The following is a 19,105-nucleotide window of genomic DNA, read 5'->3' on the forward strand; positions in this document are numbered from 1 at the left end:
CCTCTCCCCCCAGTCTCTCCCTCTCTTCTCTCTGTCTCTCCCTCTCTCCCCATCTCTCCCTCTCTCCCCACCGTCTCTCCCTCTCTCCCCACCGTCTCTCCCTCTCTCCCCACCGTCTCTCCCTCTCTCACACAGACAGAGCTGGCTAAGCGGGCCTCCTCAGCTCCCCACCTGAGAACTTCTAAGCAGGTTGCCCCCTTGGCTTCCAGACCACTCCTGTCCGCAGGCCACCTCCTGGCTGCTGCTGTTCTGTCTCCTTCGTGGCCCCTTGTCCTCTGTCTGCCCAGATTTTCTTCTTTGGCTCTCTCTTCCATCTGCACCACAGGGCACAAATTCAGAAGCTGAGAGGGACTAGGCAGGTGGGTGCTGTGACGACCAGGAGAGCACTACCCCCGCCCAAGGAGGCACTCAGCTGCCTGGCTCCTGCCAGCGGCCCCTGTAATGCACTGTGGGCCTCAGGTTGCTGGAGAGTCTGGTTTTTCAAAGAGGGGCTGGAAGTTTACATGAAATTGCCTAGTTTTAAAACACTGGCAAATAAATTTAAAAATCTAAAAACAGGGGTTGGGCCAAACAAAACAAGTTCACAGGCTGTTGGTCTGGAGCAGCTTCCACTGCTCCAAGGAGCCCTGGTCCTCTGGAAACCAGGGCTTCACCAGCAGGGAATACAAAGTCCCCAGACGGTGGCTTCTGACAGGTCTCTCACAGGCCTCAGACCGTCAGGTCCACTCTTAGGCAGGACACTGCATCCAGTGGGCCTGTTGGCTACCTCCAGTGATGTCCATGCCCTTCAATGACTCCTCCTAGCCTGGTCTCTTTCCTGCTCTGCCCCCAGCTTGTCCTGCTGCCTGGGCACTGTCCCGCTTCCCTTCTCGCTCTGAGCACTTTCCCTTGGCCTCTCCCTTCAGACCCAGGGAGCCACTAGCCCCACATGGTTGACTTCCCAGTCTGTGTCCTGAGAATTTACTTCCACCTTTGGCAGACTTATCCCAGAAGGAGATGAGACATTTATGTGAATGAATGCATGCATGAATGAAGTATCTACTGAACTCCCCGAGCCAGACTCCTGGGTGCCGTGGTAGAGTCCCCTTGACCCCATCATCCTAGCCCCACGACACCACTCAATTAGCTAGAGTCCCACAGAACCACCATGATGTCTCTTGGCTTTGCTTCTTCCTTTCAGGGTTAATACCTTCATTGGGGCCACCCTCAGCTTGCTACTAGATGAGCAAAACAGCCTCCGAGGTGCCTCCCAGCATCACCCTTTCCACCAGCCTCTGAACTGGCAGTTCTTAGATTTTGTGTGCATTAGACTCACCCAGGGAGTCTGTTAAAGATGCAGATTTCTGGGTTCCGCTACCACCAAGATTCTGATTCTGTAAGGAAGGGCACAAAATGTGCTTTTTTTTTGGTTTTGGAACATGCGTTTTGACAAGCTTCCCAGGTGCCTCTGATGAAGGTGCTTTGGAAAACACTGTGCTGGACTGTAGTCTTTCCAAGACACAAATCTGATGGTATCTTCCTTTCTTCAGTGGCTCCTCACAGCCTCAGGAATAGTATAGTGATAGGAGGTAGGTCCCAGACTTCGTTCCAACTTCACAGCTACCTACAGGTGACTCACCCGGGGCTGTTCTCTCACTCTGTCTTTGCACATTTGGCCAGGGGCACCTGTACTCAACTGCCTCCTTGACCACTCCTGCTTTCCTTAAAGGATGAACTCAGATGCCACCTCTTTTAGGGGGTCCTCCCCAACTCCGACATGGATTGGGTTCCTGTGCTCTAGTCTCTCATACTACCCTTCCATAAATGATCTCTAATTCATTTGTTTAACAAACACATACGTAGTGATTACTATGTGCCAGGGACTGTTCCAGGTGTTTTATAAATATTAGCTCGCTGAATCCTTTGCCAACCCTATGAAATAGGAACTATCATTGTCCCCATTTTACAGATGGGGAAATCAAGGCACAGAGAGGGTAAAGAAGTTGCCTGAGGTCACATAGCTGGTAAGTGGCAGGACAAGGATTTGATCCAGGCAGTCTGGCTCCAGAGCCCATGTTCTTTCTGACCCCACTGTGCCGCTGCCTCTTACCTGTCCCAGCACACAGCACCTGGTATTTCAGGGTGTCTGCTTGTGATTATTTTCCACTGGACAAAGAACTCCCTGGGGCCCCTGAGAGATTAAACTCTCAGCCTGGGGTCAACACACAGTGGAAACTAAAGAACATTTGCTAAAGAACAAAGTGTCACATACTCATGGCACTGGATCAATGAGAAAAGATAAAATTCATAAAACCTCAGAGTTTAAAGAGACTTTAAATGGCATCAGACTCAATGACCTGTCCAATACTTCACTCTTCAAAGAGCAGCCCTGCAAGGCTTGCAGACTCCAGTGACGGCGAACACACTATCCATTCCACCTCTGCGTGGCACTGACTTTTAGCAAGTTCTACCAGATGCTTAACTGAAATGTGTCTCCGCGTTCACCTCCTCTTGCAGAGAGGGCCCTTCATATACTGACGACAACCTTCACTCTCATTTTGGCAGGTTAGCCCTCCTCTTGTCCTCTTTTCCCACTGGGAATCTGAATCTCCAGTTCACCGTGAGCATTCCCTTCAACTCTGCTCTGGCCAATCGGGGCCTTGCCCAAGAGGGAAACCCCAGATATGGGTGCCATGTGCTCAGTATAAATTAACCCCATCATGGCCAACACACTCTGATTAAAAACAAATACATGTGTGATCTACTTCAGAAGGTTTCCCCACCAAGTGCCTGAAGTAACATAAGCTCTGGCAACTTCTGGAACACCAGAAGCCCTGGTTTCTGATGATGGTGCACTATGACGGAACTCTGCGCTGGTTTGCTTAAAAGGTTTGCGTTGGCTATGCTTCCATGAGCCAAGGGTTTTCCCATAACATCTCTGTTGTCACAGCAACCTTGCAAAACAGCAATAATTAACTCTATTTTATAGAAGAAGGAACAGGACACACAGTCGCTTAGCAGGGAAGCTCACATTGACATTATGATTCGAGAGCCTGCGTGCTCCTGTCACGCCACCATTTTGGGAATGGTGGTTGGAACATGGAGAAATGAGCACAACATCAGCATTAAGAAAATGCAAGGGCCAAGGAAGGAAGTGAATGATTACAAATGAGCACAAAAAGCAGAAACATAACTCATGATTCCTAAGTCTTCACATCCTGACAGTCTTTCCTTGTGGCACTAAAGGAGTCCTTTAATTTGAAGTTACTTTTCCACTTGTATGTATTTTAACCACAATAACTAAAAATATCTATGCCTTGCCTGTTCCCTTCTACAATTCAAACATCAGAAATTTCAGAATGTTTCACCTTCCAAACACAAAACATTAAAGACTTGAAAACATAAATGGAATTATTTTTATTAAAGACTACTAGCATATAGCAAGTCACGAGCACCATTTAAGATGAACATATTTTGAGAAACTATGAACTGTATCTTTATCTTTTCTGTATTTCCTTGCTACCTCCACCTCCACAGTGTAGAAAAATGTCCAACACATATAAGCACTTAATAAATATATGTGGGTTCACTATATAGTTTCTGTTTCCAGAGGAAGACATACTTATTTAAACAATCTGATTTTTGAATCGTATCCTGGGCTATTTCTTTTTCATATTCAAAACATCAGAAAAAGAAAACTACCAACAAGACCAAATAAATGATCATTTCAGATAACAAAGCCATACTCTTTACTTAAAGCATGAGAAAACCAAGTTATATTTAGTTGTCTCAAATATGTTACTTAAAATAATTACATGTGCTAATTTGGTATTCAAAAATAAGAAGAAATGGTAAAGAAAAAAGTCCACATATTTTAGGATAAGAATGAGAACATAAGTGGTATATAAGCGTAAACCTGTGCGTTATGAATTAGTGCTGTTTCTTACAGCATAATACTAAGCAACCAACAAAGCAGTTAAATAAATGGAGCAATTAAACTCATTTCTACAGAAATGGGGAAATTCCAAAGTTACGGTTTACCTAAAAGAAGAAGAGCAGTAAGAACGTCCATATCTTAATATCTTTCCGATCTCCAACGTATCCAAGAATAAAGAGCTCAGACCCAGCCAGGCTAATTTACCCTGCAAAATTTTCCTTAAAAAAGTATGGCTGAAAATTGGCTGTCCTAAAACAGAAGGTACTTTCAGAAGAGTTATATAAGCAAAACACACAGGCCAATTCAGTGACGTGGAAACCACCTCATGCAAGAGAAATGCCACAAACACAAGTAGCACACATTCATGTCTCAGAACCTGTCAGCCTCTCAAAATAAAATCAGGGTTGATTGTAACATCCTACCTCTCCAACCAAAGGATGGAAAATCTTTAACGAACATTTATAAACAATTAAACTACTGAAAATCTTACTACGCTTTTTGGAAATGATTCATATTTTACAATTCATTTGCCATATGGGATATTTTTAAACTTCTGATGCCCACCTTCTTTTGGCCTCTTTTCCAATTCTGGAAGGGTAAAATGAGAGTTTTTAATTCTCTTTAGTATTAGAAATAGCCTGTCATATGCACGTGCATGGGAATATGTCACAATTGGAAGTGAATCAGGGAAACTTCCTCAAAGCCTCCTCTCTTGAAACCACCTTCTCCTAGAGCCAAGCCTTCCCCATGTTCCTCTGTGCACTCATAACATTCCTCTCACCCAGCCACCTGCCCTTCTTTCCATCATTCAAACTGCAACAGAAATGCCCCTCCTCACACACCTGTCCTGAGTGGTGTGGGTACCAACTGCTTGTCTCCCACCCATCAAGGTGAGGTGGTTAAATGGAGAGAAGGCAGGTGACAACAACAGTACAATTCCTGGCATCGCAGAGATGTTTTCTCAGCTTCAAATACACAGCAACAGAAGGAAAGAAAACCAGGGTCCGTCTGCTTTTTAGAGCAGGCATGGATTAATGCATTCAGCAGACATTTACAAAATATTACTATGTGCTGGGCAGTGCTGGTTCCTGGGATAGAGAGAGAAACAGGATGTGGTCCTGCTCTCAACAAGCAGACAATCTGGTAGAAGGAAAAGACACAAGAACTGAAAATTATAATAGTGCATGGTTAGTGAAAGGAGGGGGCTGGGCATAGTGGTTCACGCCTGTAATATCAGAACTTTGGGAGGCTGACGTTCTTACTGCTCTTCTCCTTCTAGGTAAATTGTGACTTTGGAATTTCCCCATTTCTGTAGAAATGGAGTTGAATTGCTCCATTTATTGCATTGCTTTATTGGTTGCTTATTATTGTGCTATAAAAAATGGCAGTAATTCATAATGCACAGATTTATGCTTATGTAACACTTATGTTCTCACTTGAAGTCAGGAGTTTGAGACCAGCTTGGGCAACATGGTGAAACCCTGTCTCTACAAAAATACAAAAACTTAGCTAGGTGTGGTGGTGCACACCTCCAGTCCTAGCTACCCAGGAAGCTGAGTTGGGAGGATTACCTAAACTCCTAAACTCAGATGTTGAGTCTGCAATGAGCTGTGATCGTGCTACCGCACTTCAGCCTGGGCAACAGAGTAAGACCCTATTTCAAAAAAAGAGGGGGAGGAAAGAAGGAAGGAAGGGAAGGAGGGAGGGAAACAGGTTCAAGGATTCAGGGCATCCTGATGTACATAAAAGAAGCACCAAACCCTTAAGGATTGCCGGAAGGGTCCTAGAGGAGAACAGGCAAGGGCTGAAAGGGAAAGGATGAGAGGGGGTGAGGAGGAGAACGCTCTTGGCAAAGGAGCACCAGGATCTGAGCACAGAAGAAGCAGAGAGGGGCCACAGGAGGGCAAGGGGCCTCCCACAAGACCATGGGCCACCATTGAGGGGTTGCCACTAAGGAGATCCTGGGGCCAGATCTGTGTCTGAGAACAGCCACTCTTAGGTGAACTGTAATGTGCACAGATTTGGGGCCTGGCTTGAGCTTAGGAATCTCAGTGGAGGATGCTGCATGGTGAGGCCCATGGCCTGGCTGTATCAGAGTGCTCCTGTCTCGTCACAGGGGATTTCCCATGCAGCCCCTGCTGCCTGTGGAGTGGGTTTGATACTAGTGACCTAATCTCCCCACCCTCCCCCAAACAACTCCAGCCGGGCGGCTGATGGAACGCTAAACAGACACCCAACTTTCAAGAACCCAATCAAAGGGCCAAATACCTCTGCTCTGTGTAGCTCAGCATAAGTCAAGCAGGGCCACTCAGTGTCTCCATCTGGGGAATCTGAACTAAAAATCTGGGAATAACCAGTCAGTTCAGGAATTCATGCAAAAGTCAAAAGAGCACACAGAACACTGCTCGGTGGTTTAGGGTCCCTCCTTGCAACCGGCCAGTATGAGCGCCAACACTGAAAAGACTTTGTTGTTCATTTATAAAACAAGGCTTTGGGGCCTCCTTGTTTCCTACGAAGCCCCTACCCTCCCACAACCTGCAGTGCCCGGCTCTACTCACAGAACTGCAGGCTGAGGCTCACAAAGGCCAGCAGCGCAGCCAGGGCCAGCAGCAGCAAGAAGCGGTTGCGGAAAAGCATTATTAAGTATTCTATTTTCTCTTCATGGTTTCACCTCAAATCGGGAACATGTCCTGTGAATAAAGCAGAGGTGATAAATGAGTGTTTAGAGATGGAAAACCAAATTTGTCAACTGAAAATAATCTGATTAGCCCAGTCCCCTGGCAGGGAAGCATGCATCTCTAGCTGGAGAACAACAACATGCTCTCCATGATTAGTCTGTGCCCCTAAACAAGCCCAAGCAAGAATGCTCCCTTCGAGTTAGTAGGAGAAAACCAGTTCATGAATGCTTTGTTTATCTGACATCAACAGGGAATGAGATATTTCACAGACATGACCTTCTCAAGGAAAAACACAAAGGATGTTTACTGAGTATTTACAGTGTGCCGGACAATGAGGGAAATCTTCACATGGACTCATCTTGCTGTGACCTTTAACCTTTAAATCTTCAACGTTTTTTGATGGACATTCTGTTGAAATGATCTTGGTCTTCTTTAATTGTAATTGTTCATCTGAACAACAATCCTTGCAACATGTCCTACAGTAATGCCTTGGGGGATGGTTTGGGTGTGCAAAAGGATTTGCTCCTACACTGACTGGCTCTATCTGCTCATTGAGACCACCTTTCACCCTGAACCACTAAGCCTGTTTCAGCTGTATACATGGGTCTTCTGGAAGCCTCGTCCTGCCTATTCAAAATTCCCCTAACCACATTAGAAGTGTGCAAAAGGACTTTTTAAAAAAGCTGAATAAAGCCCTAAAAGTCCCTTCTGTGGAAAAAAAAAAAAAAAAAAAAAAAAAAAATGAATGATTACTATAACTTTTACTCTATCAGTTTTAGAAGTCAAGTTTATTTCCTGGGTCTCTTTGGGATTTTAAAGAGAACTTGCAAACCATAGTCTCTTTAGAAAAGGTTCTTAAACTACAGTTAGATTTTAACAGTAATTTCAAACTTGAATCTTTTCTCCATTCAAATATAATCTCCTTCAGAGACCAGATAGACAAAATCAGATAAAAGCTCATCTGCTAATGTGTGAGGGTTGCATAACTGTGAATATAACTGAATATAGCCATTGAGCTGTACACCTGGGGTGAATCCTATCTCAATAAGCTGTACTATGAAAAGCACATCATTTGGGAATGAAGCAGGAGCCAGACTCCCAGAGCCCCTTGCCTCCCACCTCCTCCCCAAGGGCCCAGAAGGTGACTTTGGAAACCCACTTGTTTAAGGGACCTGTCAGACTTTCTACCAAAAGAGAACATTTGCTAACAGACTGATGAAAATACACTTGCACCTTATGTTTGCGCCTGTGTGTCCAGCAACCAGCATCTTTGTTAACAAACAGATCCCGATTTCATTTTATTTATTGATTTTGTGGTTTTATAACTCTATTTGGCATATTTGACAATCAGCAGTTAGTTCTCATCCACATTGACTAGATTTTTGAATGTGGTAACAGGTACATAGGTAACCAGATATAGAGCTTGTTTGTTGAATCTTCATCCTCATTGTTTCCTGGATAGCCGCGCATGATGGTATGGGACGTGCCTTAGTCCTCTGGCCCAGATAGCTTTGTTGAACCTGGTATCAATGTGCACATCTGAAGTCCCCCTCCCCTTCAATCTCTCTGAGTGCTAGAGAGGCACCTTCTTGAACCCCCTTCTTCAATATGCTTCTTGAATATGCTTGTCAATATTGATGGTGTATTTTCAGGTCACTATCTGGTTAATGGCGGAACGGCCCTTCTTCTTGCCACCCTTCTTTGTGGGAGCCATTCTCCCAGGCCCAAGATGGACAGGAAGAGTTTGAGGGAAACGTTTCTGTCCCATGAGTGACTATCCCTAACCAAGAGTCAGTGCCTCCATGCCCCAAGCTCAGTACTACACGTACACGTGTTCTCCTGCACATCCCTCCCTCTGCAGCTCTGGCACAAATCTTGTCTTCAGGCCTCTCACTCTGGGACTGGGGAGCCACTGTGCTGGCCCTGGGGAATCACTCACCTCTGGTTTCTGATGCCGCATGGTGTCTTTTGTGCCATCACCTCAGAGGCCGACCTGCCTGCTGGTTGCCCTGCATTTGCATGTGGGAAGCGAGGGCCTTGTTTCTGTTGCTGGGTCAGGTCTTGTCCCTCAACCACTTCCTGCTTCCATGCTCTTAAGGGATTTCCCCTTCCCTGACTGGCGGGAGAGGCCAATAGAACAGCTAAGTATGTTTCCTATGGTCTCACTTGATACTACCTTTTCTTCTTCTTTCTTTCTTTCTTTTTTCTTTTTTTTTTGAGACAGCGTTTCGCTCTTACAGTCCAGGCTGAAGTGCAGTGGTGTGATCTTGGATCACTGTAACCTCTGCGTCCTGGGTTCAAGTGATTCTCCTGCCTCAGCCTCCCAAGTAGGTGGGAATACAGGTGCCTACCACCACATCCGGCTAATTTTTGTATTTTTAGTAGAGACAGGGTTTCACCACATTGGCTAGGCTGGTCTCGAACTCCTGACCTCAGGTGATCTGCCTGCCTTAGCCTCCCAGAGTGGTGGGATTATAGGTGTGAGCCACTGCACCCAGCCAACACTGCCTTTTCAGATGGGATTAGCCACTGTATAGTTTAGAGCTGTCTTCAGGCGGGCATTCGGTGGAAACAGTGGCTACTTGCTATAAGTCTCAGTTTTATAGCATGGTAAATTGTTGCAGTAACAGCCCCCAATTTTATCATGCCCTTTGTATCCATGGGCTTACCCAGTCTTTTCATATACTGACTTTTGGCTTGGCCGAGGAACCTGTTTTGGCCATGGGACAACAGCAAATGTGTTGCAAGCAGGGACTTGAAAAGTACTTATGCATTGGGGCTTGTCTTCCTTTGCTACTTTTGCAACACTGATACCACCACATGAAGACCCTAGGCCAGACTGCTGGGGCATGAGAGACCACATAGAGCCAAGCTAAGCAGTCCCAGCTGATGCTCCCTTCAAACAAACTGTAGTGACAGTTTGCTGTGACCACACCTGTGAATAAGGCCATCCCAGACCACCCTGCTCCAGCCACGCCACCAGCAGATGGTTATCAGTGGTCTGCCCAGACTAAAAGAACTGCATGGCTAGTCCCCAGAATTACAAGCAAATATAATGGTTGCTATTTTAAGCCAGTAAGTTTTGGGAGCTTCATACAAAGCAAAAGCTAACCGATACAATAAACAGGAAATGCCTTGCATCTTCACCAGGAGATTCTAAGCCAGGATCTAGATCTCAATATTCTCATCTGTAGGCACGACATGAAAATCTCCGTCTTGTCTATGTTCTTTAATATGCGGAGTGCTTTTTGGGAAAGAAGCTATATTTAGTTTTAGATTTAAATATGTTAGGTTAACCAGATGGCAGGGATCGTGTAACTGCCTGACTGCTTCTAGGCTGCACTGCTGACATCTCCACCTATCTGTGACTTTTCATTTGCTGAACAGTGGGAACATCCACCGTTTCCCCTTGGTACTCTCTGGGGTCTGCACCCTCCCACTTCTGACTCTCCTCTGACAGCCTCTGCCATGGTCAGCATTTTGGTTATTTCTACTTGTGCTAGGGACTAGTCTGGTGTGATCACAGCCCTAGGGGTATGTACACAGCCTGGCCAGAGGAACACCAAACCCCAGGATAAACACATGCCTTCTTTTGGAGCCCATTTCACTTGAAAACTTGAAGATAATGACCATACTTTAGTCTTGGTTTTTTAAAACGGCTAAATAATGATGACAGAATCCAAAATTCACATGGATTTGAAGAAGTTTGCAGCTGAAGCTAGGACCCCAAGGAGTAGGGGTGTGTGTGTGTATGTGTGTGTACATATGTGTGTGTGTGTCCAACACAGGAAGTGGACTGTATGGTTCTGCTGCTGTGGGTGTTTCTTTCCTGGGGATACTTCAGTGGAAGAGACTGAAAGGAGCCCTCATGTGGTGTAAAGGACGAGGCTCCAGAGATGGGCAGATCTGTGTTCAATTCCTCGCTCTGCTGCTTATTTTCTGCAGCTCTGAGCTGCCCTTCTCTGAGCTGCAGGATCCTGCTTTTTAAATAAGACTGAGGATAAGAGACAAAAGAGCAGGTGGTGGTGGGGAGCAAATCTCATAACAGGCAGAGGCCTGCTGTTGAGCAGATATGTACTATGCCTGACATCCACACTCTGGAAGAACCACACAGACACCTATACCACAATCTAAACACAAGCATTCACCCTTTTCCCTCAACTATTGCTTCTGCTCCATGCTGTGGCTCTGCTTTCAAATCCTGGCCACTGGCCCCTTCCCTACTCACTGGCCCTATCCCATCCATCAGGGTAGGCAGCCATGTCTGCAACCATGTTCATGGCTCCTCTGCCACTGTTAGCCTTCCCGGGTGCTGACTCAGCTGTTGTGTCCCTGCCTTGCCCTAGGTTTTCCAGCCTGGAACATCTGCCTCAGCTTCTGTTGGGCCCCACCCCAAGAGGATGAGTTACCAGTCAACTGGCTCTTTCTGGCACTGTGGTCCAATCTCTAGCCTGAGTTTTCCAGAGCTCCCTTTCCCCATTTCCATCCCCATGTAAGTAGGAGGCTCCTGCAGCCACTCAAGAAGTCACGCAGTCCTTGGTTTCCTTCCTGCCATCTTCCTGCACTTCTTTCCATTGGAGCTCTGCGTCTACCCCTGGGGTCTACGGCAGCTCCTCAAGACACCCGGTGAGACTCATACAAGTCATGCCAGGCGACAGCCAGGATTCTGAGCCCAGAGCAGAACCCCCACAGCCTGCTTGCTCACAGCCCTAAAAATAAGATCCACAGGAAGAGTCCCTGCTGCATCGGCAGGGTGAGATGCTATGGGATTACAGCTTCCACATCTTCTAATCTCCAAACATCTCTCAAGTCCCATCACCTTCTGTGGAAAAGATGCTCTTGGCTCAATATCGCATCATGACCAAATCCAATTCACACAAATAATTCTGTGTAAATGACTGTTTATGTCAAGGTTGAACATAAAATAGTTGTCAGTCATCACATGTCTGTTGAGCACAGCTCCAGTCCCCTGTACTAAACCCATATGGTAAAAATATCTTTTTTTTTTTTTTTTTTTTTTTTTTTTTGAGACGGAGTCTCGCTCGGTCGCCCAGGCTGGAGTGCAGTGGCACGATCTTGGCTCACTGCAAGCTCCGTCTCCCAGGTTCATGCCATTCTCCTGCCTTTGCCTACCAAGTAGCTTGGACTACAGGCACCCGCCACCACACCTGGCTAATGGTAAAAATATCTTAAACCTAGAAATTGAATTATTACTCTGAATTCGTGATGAAACAGAAGAACAAAACAAAAAACAGAAAACCCAGCTAATTCAATTCAACCTTATTACAAGTTTGAGCTGTGAAAGAAAAGATTTTAGAATACAATTTTGAAATATAGTACTAGTTAATAAGCAGTTCCCATTACATTATGATGAATACCATTTCTGAATTAAAAGGAAAAAAGGAACATGCCAAAGGCATTTTTACAAGCTACTATTCTTCCATCAGAGAGTTCCAGAGCCCAAGCCTTGGCCTATTTTTTACCTTGTAAAAGCTGAAAGCACCACATCTAGTGATAAACTCTGGTCCAGGCTCTCCTTCAAAGCGTACAGAATTTAAGGTTTTAAACATGACCACAACTGCTAGAAAGAAAATGTACAATTACCTTTCATTTGTGCAGTTAAAATACCATTACCAAGAATAGAAATATAGTATTAAAGAAAACGTTTCAGATATATTCTACACGTTGATTTTTTTGGTCAGAATCATTTTGGTCTGAGTAAATACAGCATTATAATTAAAAAGAAAAACCTTCAAGTCTGCAATTGTGAACAAAATACGAGTCAAGCAAAGGTAAAAGCTATATCTTAATAGTTCTCCCTCTCCAAGGTCACATCAAAATGGAGTTTAATTGCAAAATCAAAGATGCTTGCCTGAGAAAAATTAGCCTTGAATCTGCCCATCTGATGAAGATGGACAGATTCCAGAGCCTCCTGGAAACCTCAGGAAGGCACCTAGGATGAAGGGGCTGTGAGTTCACAGCAGTTATTCACATTCCAGAGTTCTCCACTTAATTTGCAGGCTCATTTCTAAAAGCTGAAGCCAGTTCATGCACTCATTCATTCGTTCTGTCAATTCAAAATAACATTTCCCGAGAGCCAGTAGGTGCCAGGCACTATCCTAAGTGGTAAGAACACAGGATGCAGGATACAGGACACAGTTTTTGTCATATGGAAGGTCCCAGCTGAAAGGAACTAAAGTATTTATGGGAGAAATGATACAAGACCCAGGACTTGCTTTAAAATATTCCAGAGGGGCCGGGAGTGGTGGCTCACGCCTGTAATCCCAGTACTTTGGGAGGCTGTGGCAGGCAGATCACTTGAGGACAGGAGTTCAAGACCAGCCTGGCCAACATAGCAAAACCACATCTCTACTAAAAATACAAAAAATTAGCCGGGCATGGTGTTATACACTTGTAATCCCAGATATTCAGGAGGCTGAGGCATGAGAATCGCTTAAGCCCCGGAGGTGGAGGTTGCTGTGAGCCGAGATCGTGCCATGCATTCCAGCCTGGGTGACAAAGAGAAACTTCATCTCGAAAAAAAAATTATATATATATTTATAATTTATATTATTATATAAATACATAGCTAATATTATTAGTTATACATATGTGTTATATATATATAGATTAGTTATATTATATATATTAGATATATTATATATATAATCTATATATTCAGAGGAGATAAAAGGTCAAGGGGAATAGATGAAATAGATTGGCAAAATGGTGACAATAGTTAGAAGCAGGGTGACAGATCCTTGAGGGTTCATTATCTGCCCCTCTCTGCTTCTGTGTATGTCGGAAGTTAAAGGTGTTGTTTTTTTAGAAAGTTTCAAGAAGTTTTTTTTAAAAAAAGAAGTGTAGAGTCTGGTGAGGGAAGTAGGGAGTAAACAGATCACTGGGCTCTATCAAACCAGTGCTGTCAGGAGGAAAGAAGACAGCATCCAGGCTAGGATACGGCAGATTGGTTTTCTGAAGTGGCAATGCCGGAACTCAATCTCGAAGAGAAATTTGGTGTTGGTGCATCTGTGCCTGAATTTTAGGAAAACAGAATGAACTCAAGGGATGGTGTTAAAGGTGGTGGGGAAGTACTGGGTTGTAAAAGGAGCCAGAAAAGGGAGATGATACATCGAACATTGATACACACAGGGAAGTGTTGTGTCTAGAGAAAGCCGGCTGCCCAGAGGCCACACAGGTGGAGCTGGGGCGCCCCTGCCATGTCTGGGTCTGCTTCTCCAAGGGGAGGGCTTGCCTGGCCCAGCACCCACAGCCCTCTACCCAGGCCAGCTTCCCCACTCATCTCAAGGTGTCCTACCATCAGTGGGACCAGACAACACACTCACTGATTCTCACTCCCTCCCTGGAGTGCCCTCTGGACACTAAGCTGACTGAGCTGCAGGATGGAGCAGGAAGAGGGGTCTGATTGCAGGATCCGCTCTACCAGGCAGGCCAGCTTGAAAGACAGGCCCACTTCATGGACCTGCCCTTATTTTCTAGGGCCAGGGTCCTATCTCCTCCCAGCACCTGGCCTCCTTGGGGAATACTGGACAGGAGCAGGCCCAGAGGCCTCCCTGCCCCTCTCAGCAGGGGCAACATATTGAAGGATATTTAATAGTCATGAGGAGTGGCTCCCCTGGAACATTCTGCACTTTGCCGCACCACAGACCCTCCCAGGCAGCTCTCTCACCTGGGGGTCTCTTCCTGAAAAGCAGCCTGTCTTCTACCCTAGGGTGGTGAGGGGTGATTTGACCTGTGTCACTGTCATGCCCAGATGTGATGTGGAGTGGCAACAGCCACCTCTTGGCTGTGGGGGGAGCCAGTGGGGAGCTGAGGTGGTGATATGGTTTGGATGTGTGTCCCCTCCAAAACTCATGTTGACGTGTGATCCCCAGTGCTGTAGGTGGGGCCTAGTGGGAGGTGTTTGGGTCATGGCAGTGGATCCCTCATGAATGGTTTGGTGCTGTCCTCTAGGTGGTGAGTGAGCTCTAGCTCTGTTAGTTCATGTGAGAGCTGGTTTTAAGAAGCCTGGGACCTCCTCTTTTCTCTCTTGCTCGCGCTCTCACCATGTGATATGCTGGCTCCCCCTTTGCCTTCCACCATGACCGTAAGCTTCCTGAGGCCTCAGCAGAAGCAGATGTTGGCACTACGCTTCTTACAGCCTGCATAACTGTGAACAAAATAAATTTCTTTTCTTTTTAAATTACCCAGTCTTGGGTATTCCTTTACAACACAAAATGGACTCACACAGGGGGTGTGCTGATCAGTGCTGCAGAATGATCCTGAAGCAGGCCCTGAATAAAGGGCAGCACCAAACCCAATGCTCTTTGCCCTGCTTTAAGGACCTGTTATGATCTGGCCACACCCCACAAATCCCACCTCATTTCCCAGTCATACCCACAATATGTTGTTAAGTGCATGGGCCCAACGGTTAGCTGGCTGGGTCTAGAGCCCTGCTCTACCTGAGAATGAGCCACAGTTTCCCCATCTACGAAGTGAGAACAATCACGGGGCCCATTTCATTGGTTGTGTAGGAAGGGACTCACAGCGTTAAGATATGTAAGGAACACGGTACAGTGCCTAGCCTCTGATAAGCTCTTAGTAAGTATTAGCAGTGATTTTGCTGATGGTTTTAATACCCACCAGCCACATTTGAGCTACTTATCCTACTTCTCCCTTGTCTTTGCTCCCTCTCCCCAACTCTAGAAATAGAATCTCCACTGGACCATGCCAGAGAAAGTCAGAGTTTGAAGAGGTTTTAAATATCATCTGCTTCAAACCCCTTGGTTGACCTGAAGAGAGGCCAGGGCAGGTCAGAGGGGCAAAAGGCCCCAAGCTGCTCAGGGAGGCTGGCCTGCGTGGCTGAAACCCTTGCTTCACATTCAGAATGGTACCCAGCAATCTGCCCTTGTCACGTTCTTCTTCACTGTAGCAGACACGCTATATGGCAGATGCTTCTAATAGCCACAGGTGTCTATTCCTTCCTTCCTCTTATGAACAGAGCCCTCTGGATTTTAGCTGGATACATGACCATCCAGCTAAAGAGAATATTTCCTAGACTCCCTTGTAACTGGTTGTAGTGTTGTGATCAAGTTCTTCCAATGAGTTGTGATTGAACATAATATGGCCATTCCAGATCAAAAGGAGGCTGCCTGCCCCAGCCCATCCTGACCTTTTTTCTCCTATTCCAGGCTCTGAAACACTGACACGATGAGGAGCAACTTTCACCATGCAGATGGAAGCAACATCCTAGTGGATGACAGAGAAGGACCCTAGATGTCCCCAAGGGCCAAGGCCACCCACTCCTTGATTGCCTTTCAGCTCAAATCGTTTTGGGAGACAGAAATTAATCTCACAGCATTTTAATCCATTGTTATTTCACTTCTGTTTAAGCAGACAAACCAATATCCGATCTAGAACTTGCTGTTAGCAGAATGCTGGCACTCTTCATGGGGCTCCCTTCTGGAGGTGTAATGAGTTAGTGCTCAGGCATTCACAAGCTGCATTAGGCAGAAAATCTCGTCACTGACCAAGCTGAATGCCACTCTTAGATATGATATGAGCCACTGTCATGGTCACCTTTGTTCTTTTTGCACTTTAGTTTTTGTTTTATCTTAAATAATTCATGTATCTATAAAGATGGCTTGGCTGCAGATAACAGAAAACCCTAGCAAGCAAAGAGACTCATCCACATTCTCACATGACAAGCCATAGTATTAGGACAGCAGCTCCAAGGCTAGTTGATTCAGCAACTCCAAGCATCAATTGGAAGCCAAGAGCTTTCCATGTCTGTCCTCTTACTAGGCTGGCTTCTCTCAAGGTCGCAAGCTGGCAGCCACACTGCCAGGCATCACAGCCATACTCAGCCATGGGCGAAGGCAGAAGGGATAACTCCGTTCATCTCTACTAGAAGCAAAGAAGCCTTCCCCAGAAACCCCTCCCCCAGGCTGCCCATCGCATCTCACTGGCTGACGTGTGTCACGTGCCCACACCCAAACCAATCACTGACACTGGGAATGGACACAACGACTGGGTAGAACCAATCAGGATGCATCTCCTGGCAGAGGCCCATGCAGGGATAGAATAGGCAGAGGCCTGAATAGAGTCGGGGCTCTGTTAGGAATAAGTGAGCAAGGGGATGTTTGCAACAACTCACAACTGGAGAAGGTGTGACAACATGCACAATTATTCTAAAAGAGTATTCTCAAACACAGTCATTGATGACAGTACCAGAACTTTTCAAATCCAGTAACCAAAACACATACAGTCATAATTATATGTTTACAAAACATCAGTGCTGGTTTGCTCAGGTGTAATTCAGCAGTGACAAACAGCAGAGCAGCCTCCTGCAGCCTACGGACTGTACATGTTCCACTAACAGACCTTTTGTTTCATATTTTACATGTTTTTAAAATATGCCGCATTAATTATTTACCTACCATTTCTTTCCTAAAAGGATTTGAGGCTGATAATCTGCAGATTTTGTATTTTTAAATCCCTGAAATAGTAAACTTTTTTTTTCTTTCGTGAACTACATGTTCTAACCACTCTCTCCTTTGAGGTTTTTTTTCCCCCACCTCTACAAAGGATAAACTTGTCAAGGCATCTGATCATTTCTCAGGGCCAGAACAGACTAAAATAACTAATTCATCAAGCCAGGATTTTCACTTTTATGTACTCTTCAGTTATTATTATCATTTGTTTGACATTTTGGAACAAGTCTGTGTTCCATCCAACGTTACTGCTTTGCTCTTTCTTAAGTTTCAAAGTAGTTACATCTGAGACTGGCATTATTATTTTAGAATGTCAAGAGCAGCTCTAAGTACCTCAATAAAGAAAGGAGAACATGCAGTTGGCATGATTTTACTCACCACAAAGCCACTTTAAAAATATAGCTGTTTTTAAAAAAATTTTGCAAGCAAAGTGTGTCAATTAAAAGTTTCTTAAAATGTCAAAGAAAGCACGAGAGGATTAAACAGGCAGGCTGCAAGACTGGAAGTGCAAGTGGCATACAGTAAAGGTTTGAATGATAAAAGTCAAACTTTTAAAGGAAAAAAAAAAGCTTACAAAGTCCTGAGACTCATAGCTGTGCAATGTAAATCAGGCACACCTGAAAGCACAGGTTACCAAGGCCTGCATTTCTGTGTTAACAATATTATATAGGAATGGGATTTTGCTCTGGATGGACACACGGACTCCTGGACGCATGGAGCACTCACGTATGCCGCTGAGAGGTGTTTTGCCCAACGAGGCCTTTTTGGGCTGGGATCACAGTTACCTACAGAGCTTTGGCAAGACCCTGTGCTCACTGGCAGGTCATTCTACGACTCATTCATGAAGAGGAGTGGGGCACCAGGAACCCTGTAGCTCGTTATCACTGCCAGTGCCAGTGGGCGTGAACTTTATATCCTTAGAAGTAAGTCTGAGAACATGGCTGTCCCACTTAGTGGGAGGTTGACAGTGTCAGTATAGAATGAGCCCTCCTGCCCATGGAGGTGGCCAAGCATATGTCGCCACTGCTGGTGATGCTATAGAGGGGCTGATGTGGGTGACCTTTTGGAGCCCTCCATGTGCTGAAATCCAAGGATTCTCTGACTCAGATCCCAAAACAAGCTCTCAAAACACACACACACACACACACACACACTCTCTCTCTCTCTCCATATATATACACACATATATATACACACACATATATATACACACACACATATATATACACACATATATATAGCTCCTTTGCACTCATAAAGTGACAGGTAGAACAAAAATAGAGCTAAGGGCACTGTTACCTACAATTATGACATTTAGCTTTGGAGGAAATCTGAACTGCATCGAGTCCCAGCTCCCCACCGATAGAGTAGGTAATAAGACTCTTAAGGGGCCAGGCTCAGTGGCTCACTCCTGTAATCCCAGCACTTTGAGGCCACGGCAGGTGGATCATTTGAGGTCAGGAGTTTGAGACCAGCCTGACCAACATGGTAAAAATCTGTCTCTACTAAAATGCCAAAAAAAAAAAAAAAAAAAAAAAATTTGCGGGCCGGGGGGGGGAGAACTTGTAGTTCCAGCAACTTGGGAGACTGAGGCAGGAGAATTGCTTGAACCCGGGAGGTGGAGGCTGCAGTGAGCCAACATTGCGCCACTGCACTCCAGCCTGGGTGACAGAGTGGGACTCCGTCTCAAAAACAAAATAAAACAACAACAACAAAACCAAAACTCTTTTTTTTTTTTTATTGAGATGGAGTCTCGCTCTGTTGCCGAGGTTGGAGTTCAGTGGCGTGACTGGAGTAGGGCATGGAGGGGCCCCAGAGGCATCATCAGGGCCACCCTATTTTCCCAGATGGTGCACTGGCATGGGCTGCTGCTTTTGTTGCCAAAGTCATCCCCAGACAAGCTATGGGAGGGAAATGAAATGAACCAAGATCAATGAAAGACTTCCAGTTTCCAGTCTGGAGAATAAGAAGCTTGGAAGTCATCACTCCCACTCTCAAAACAAGAAAAAAAAAAAAAA

General features: G+C 45.5%; 1 protein-coding gene across 1 annotated transcript in view; it reads right to left on the reverse strand.

Moving 5' to 3' along the window:
* The window catches only part of PXYLP1 (2-phosphoxylose phosphatase 1), a 69,353-nt gene that overhangs the window by 30,163 nt on the left and 20,085 nt on the right, over window positions 1-19,105 (reverse strand). Inside the window, exon 2 of the mRNA XM_017862769.1 lies at window positions 6,475-6,606. Within this exon, the coding sequence (XP_017718258.1) occupies window positions 6,475-6,553 (79 nt within the window). The 5' untranslated portion in view covers window positions 6,554-6,606. The remainder of the gene's footprint in view (window positions 1-6,474; window positions 6,607-19,105) is intronic.

This window comes from Rhinopithecus bieti, unplaced genomic scaffold, assembly GCF_001698545.2.
Source record: "Rhinopithecus bieti isolate Rb0 unplaced genomic scaffold, ASM169854v2 scaffold_2654, whole genome shotgun sequence".
NCBI lineage: Eukaryota > Metazoa > Chordata > Mammalia > Primates > Cercopithecidae > Rhinopithecus > Rhinopithecus bieti.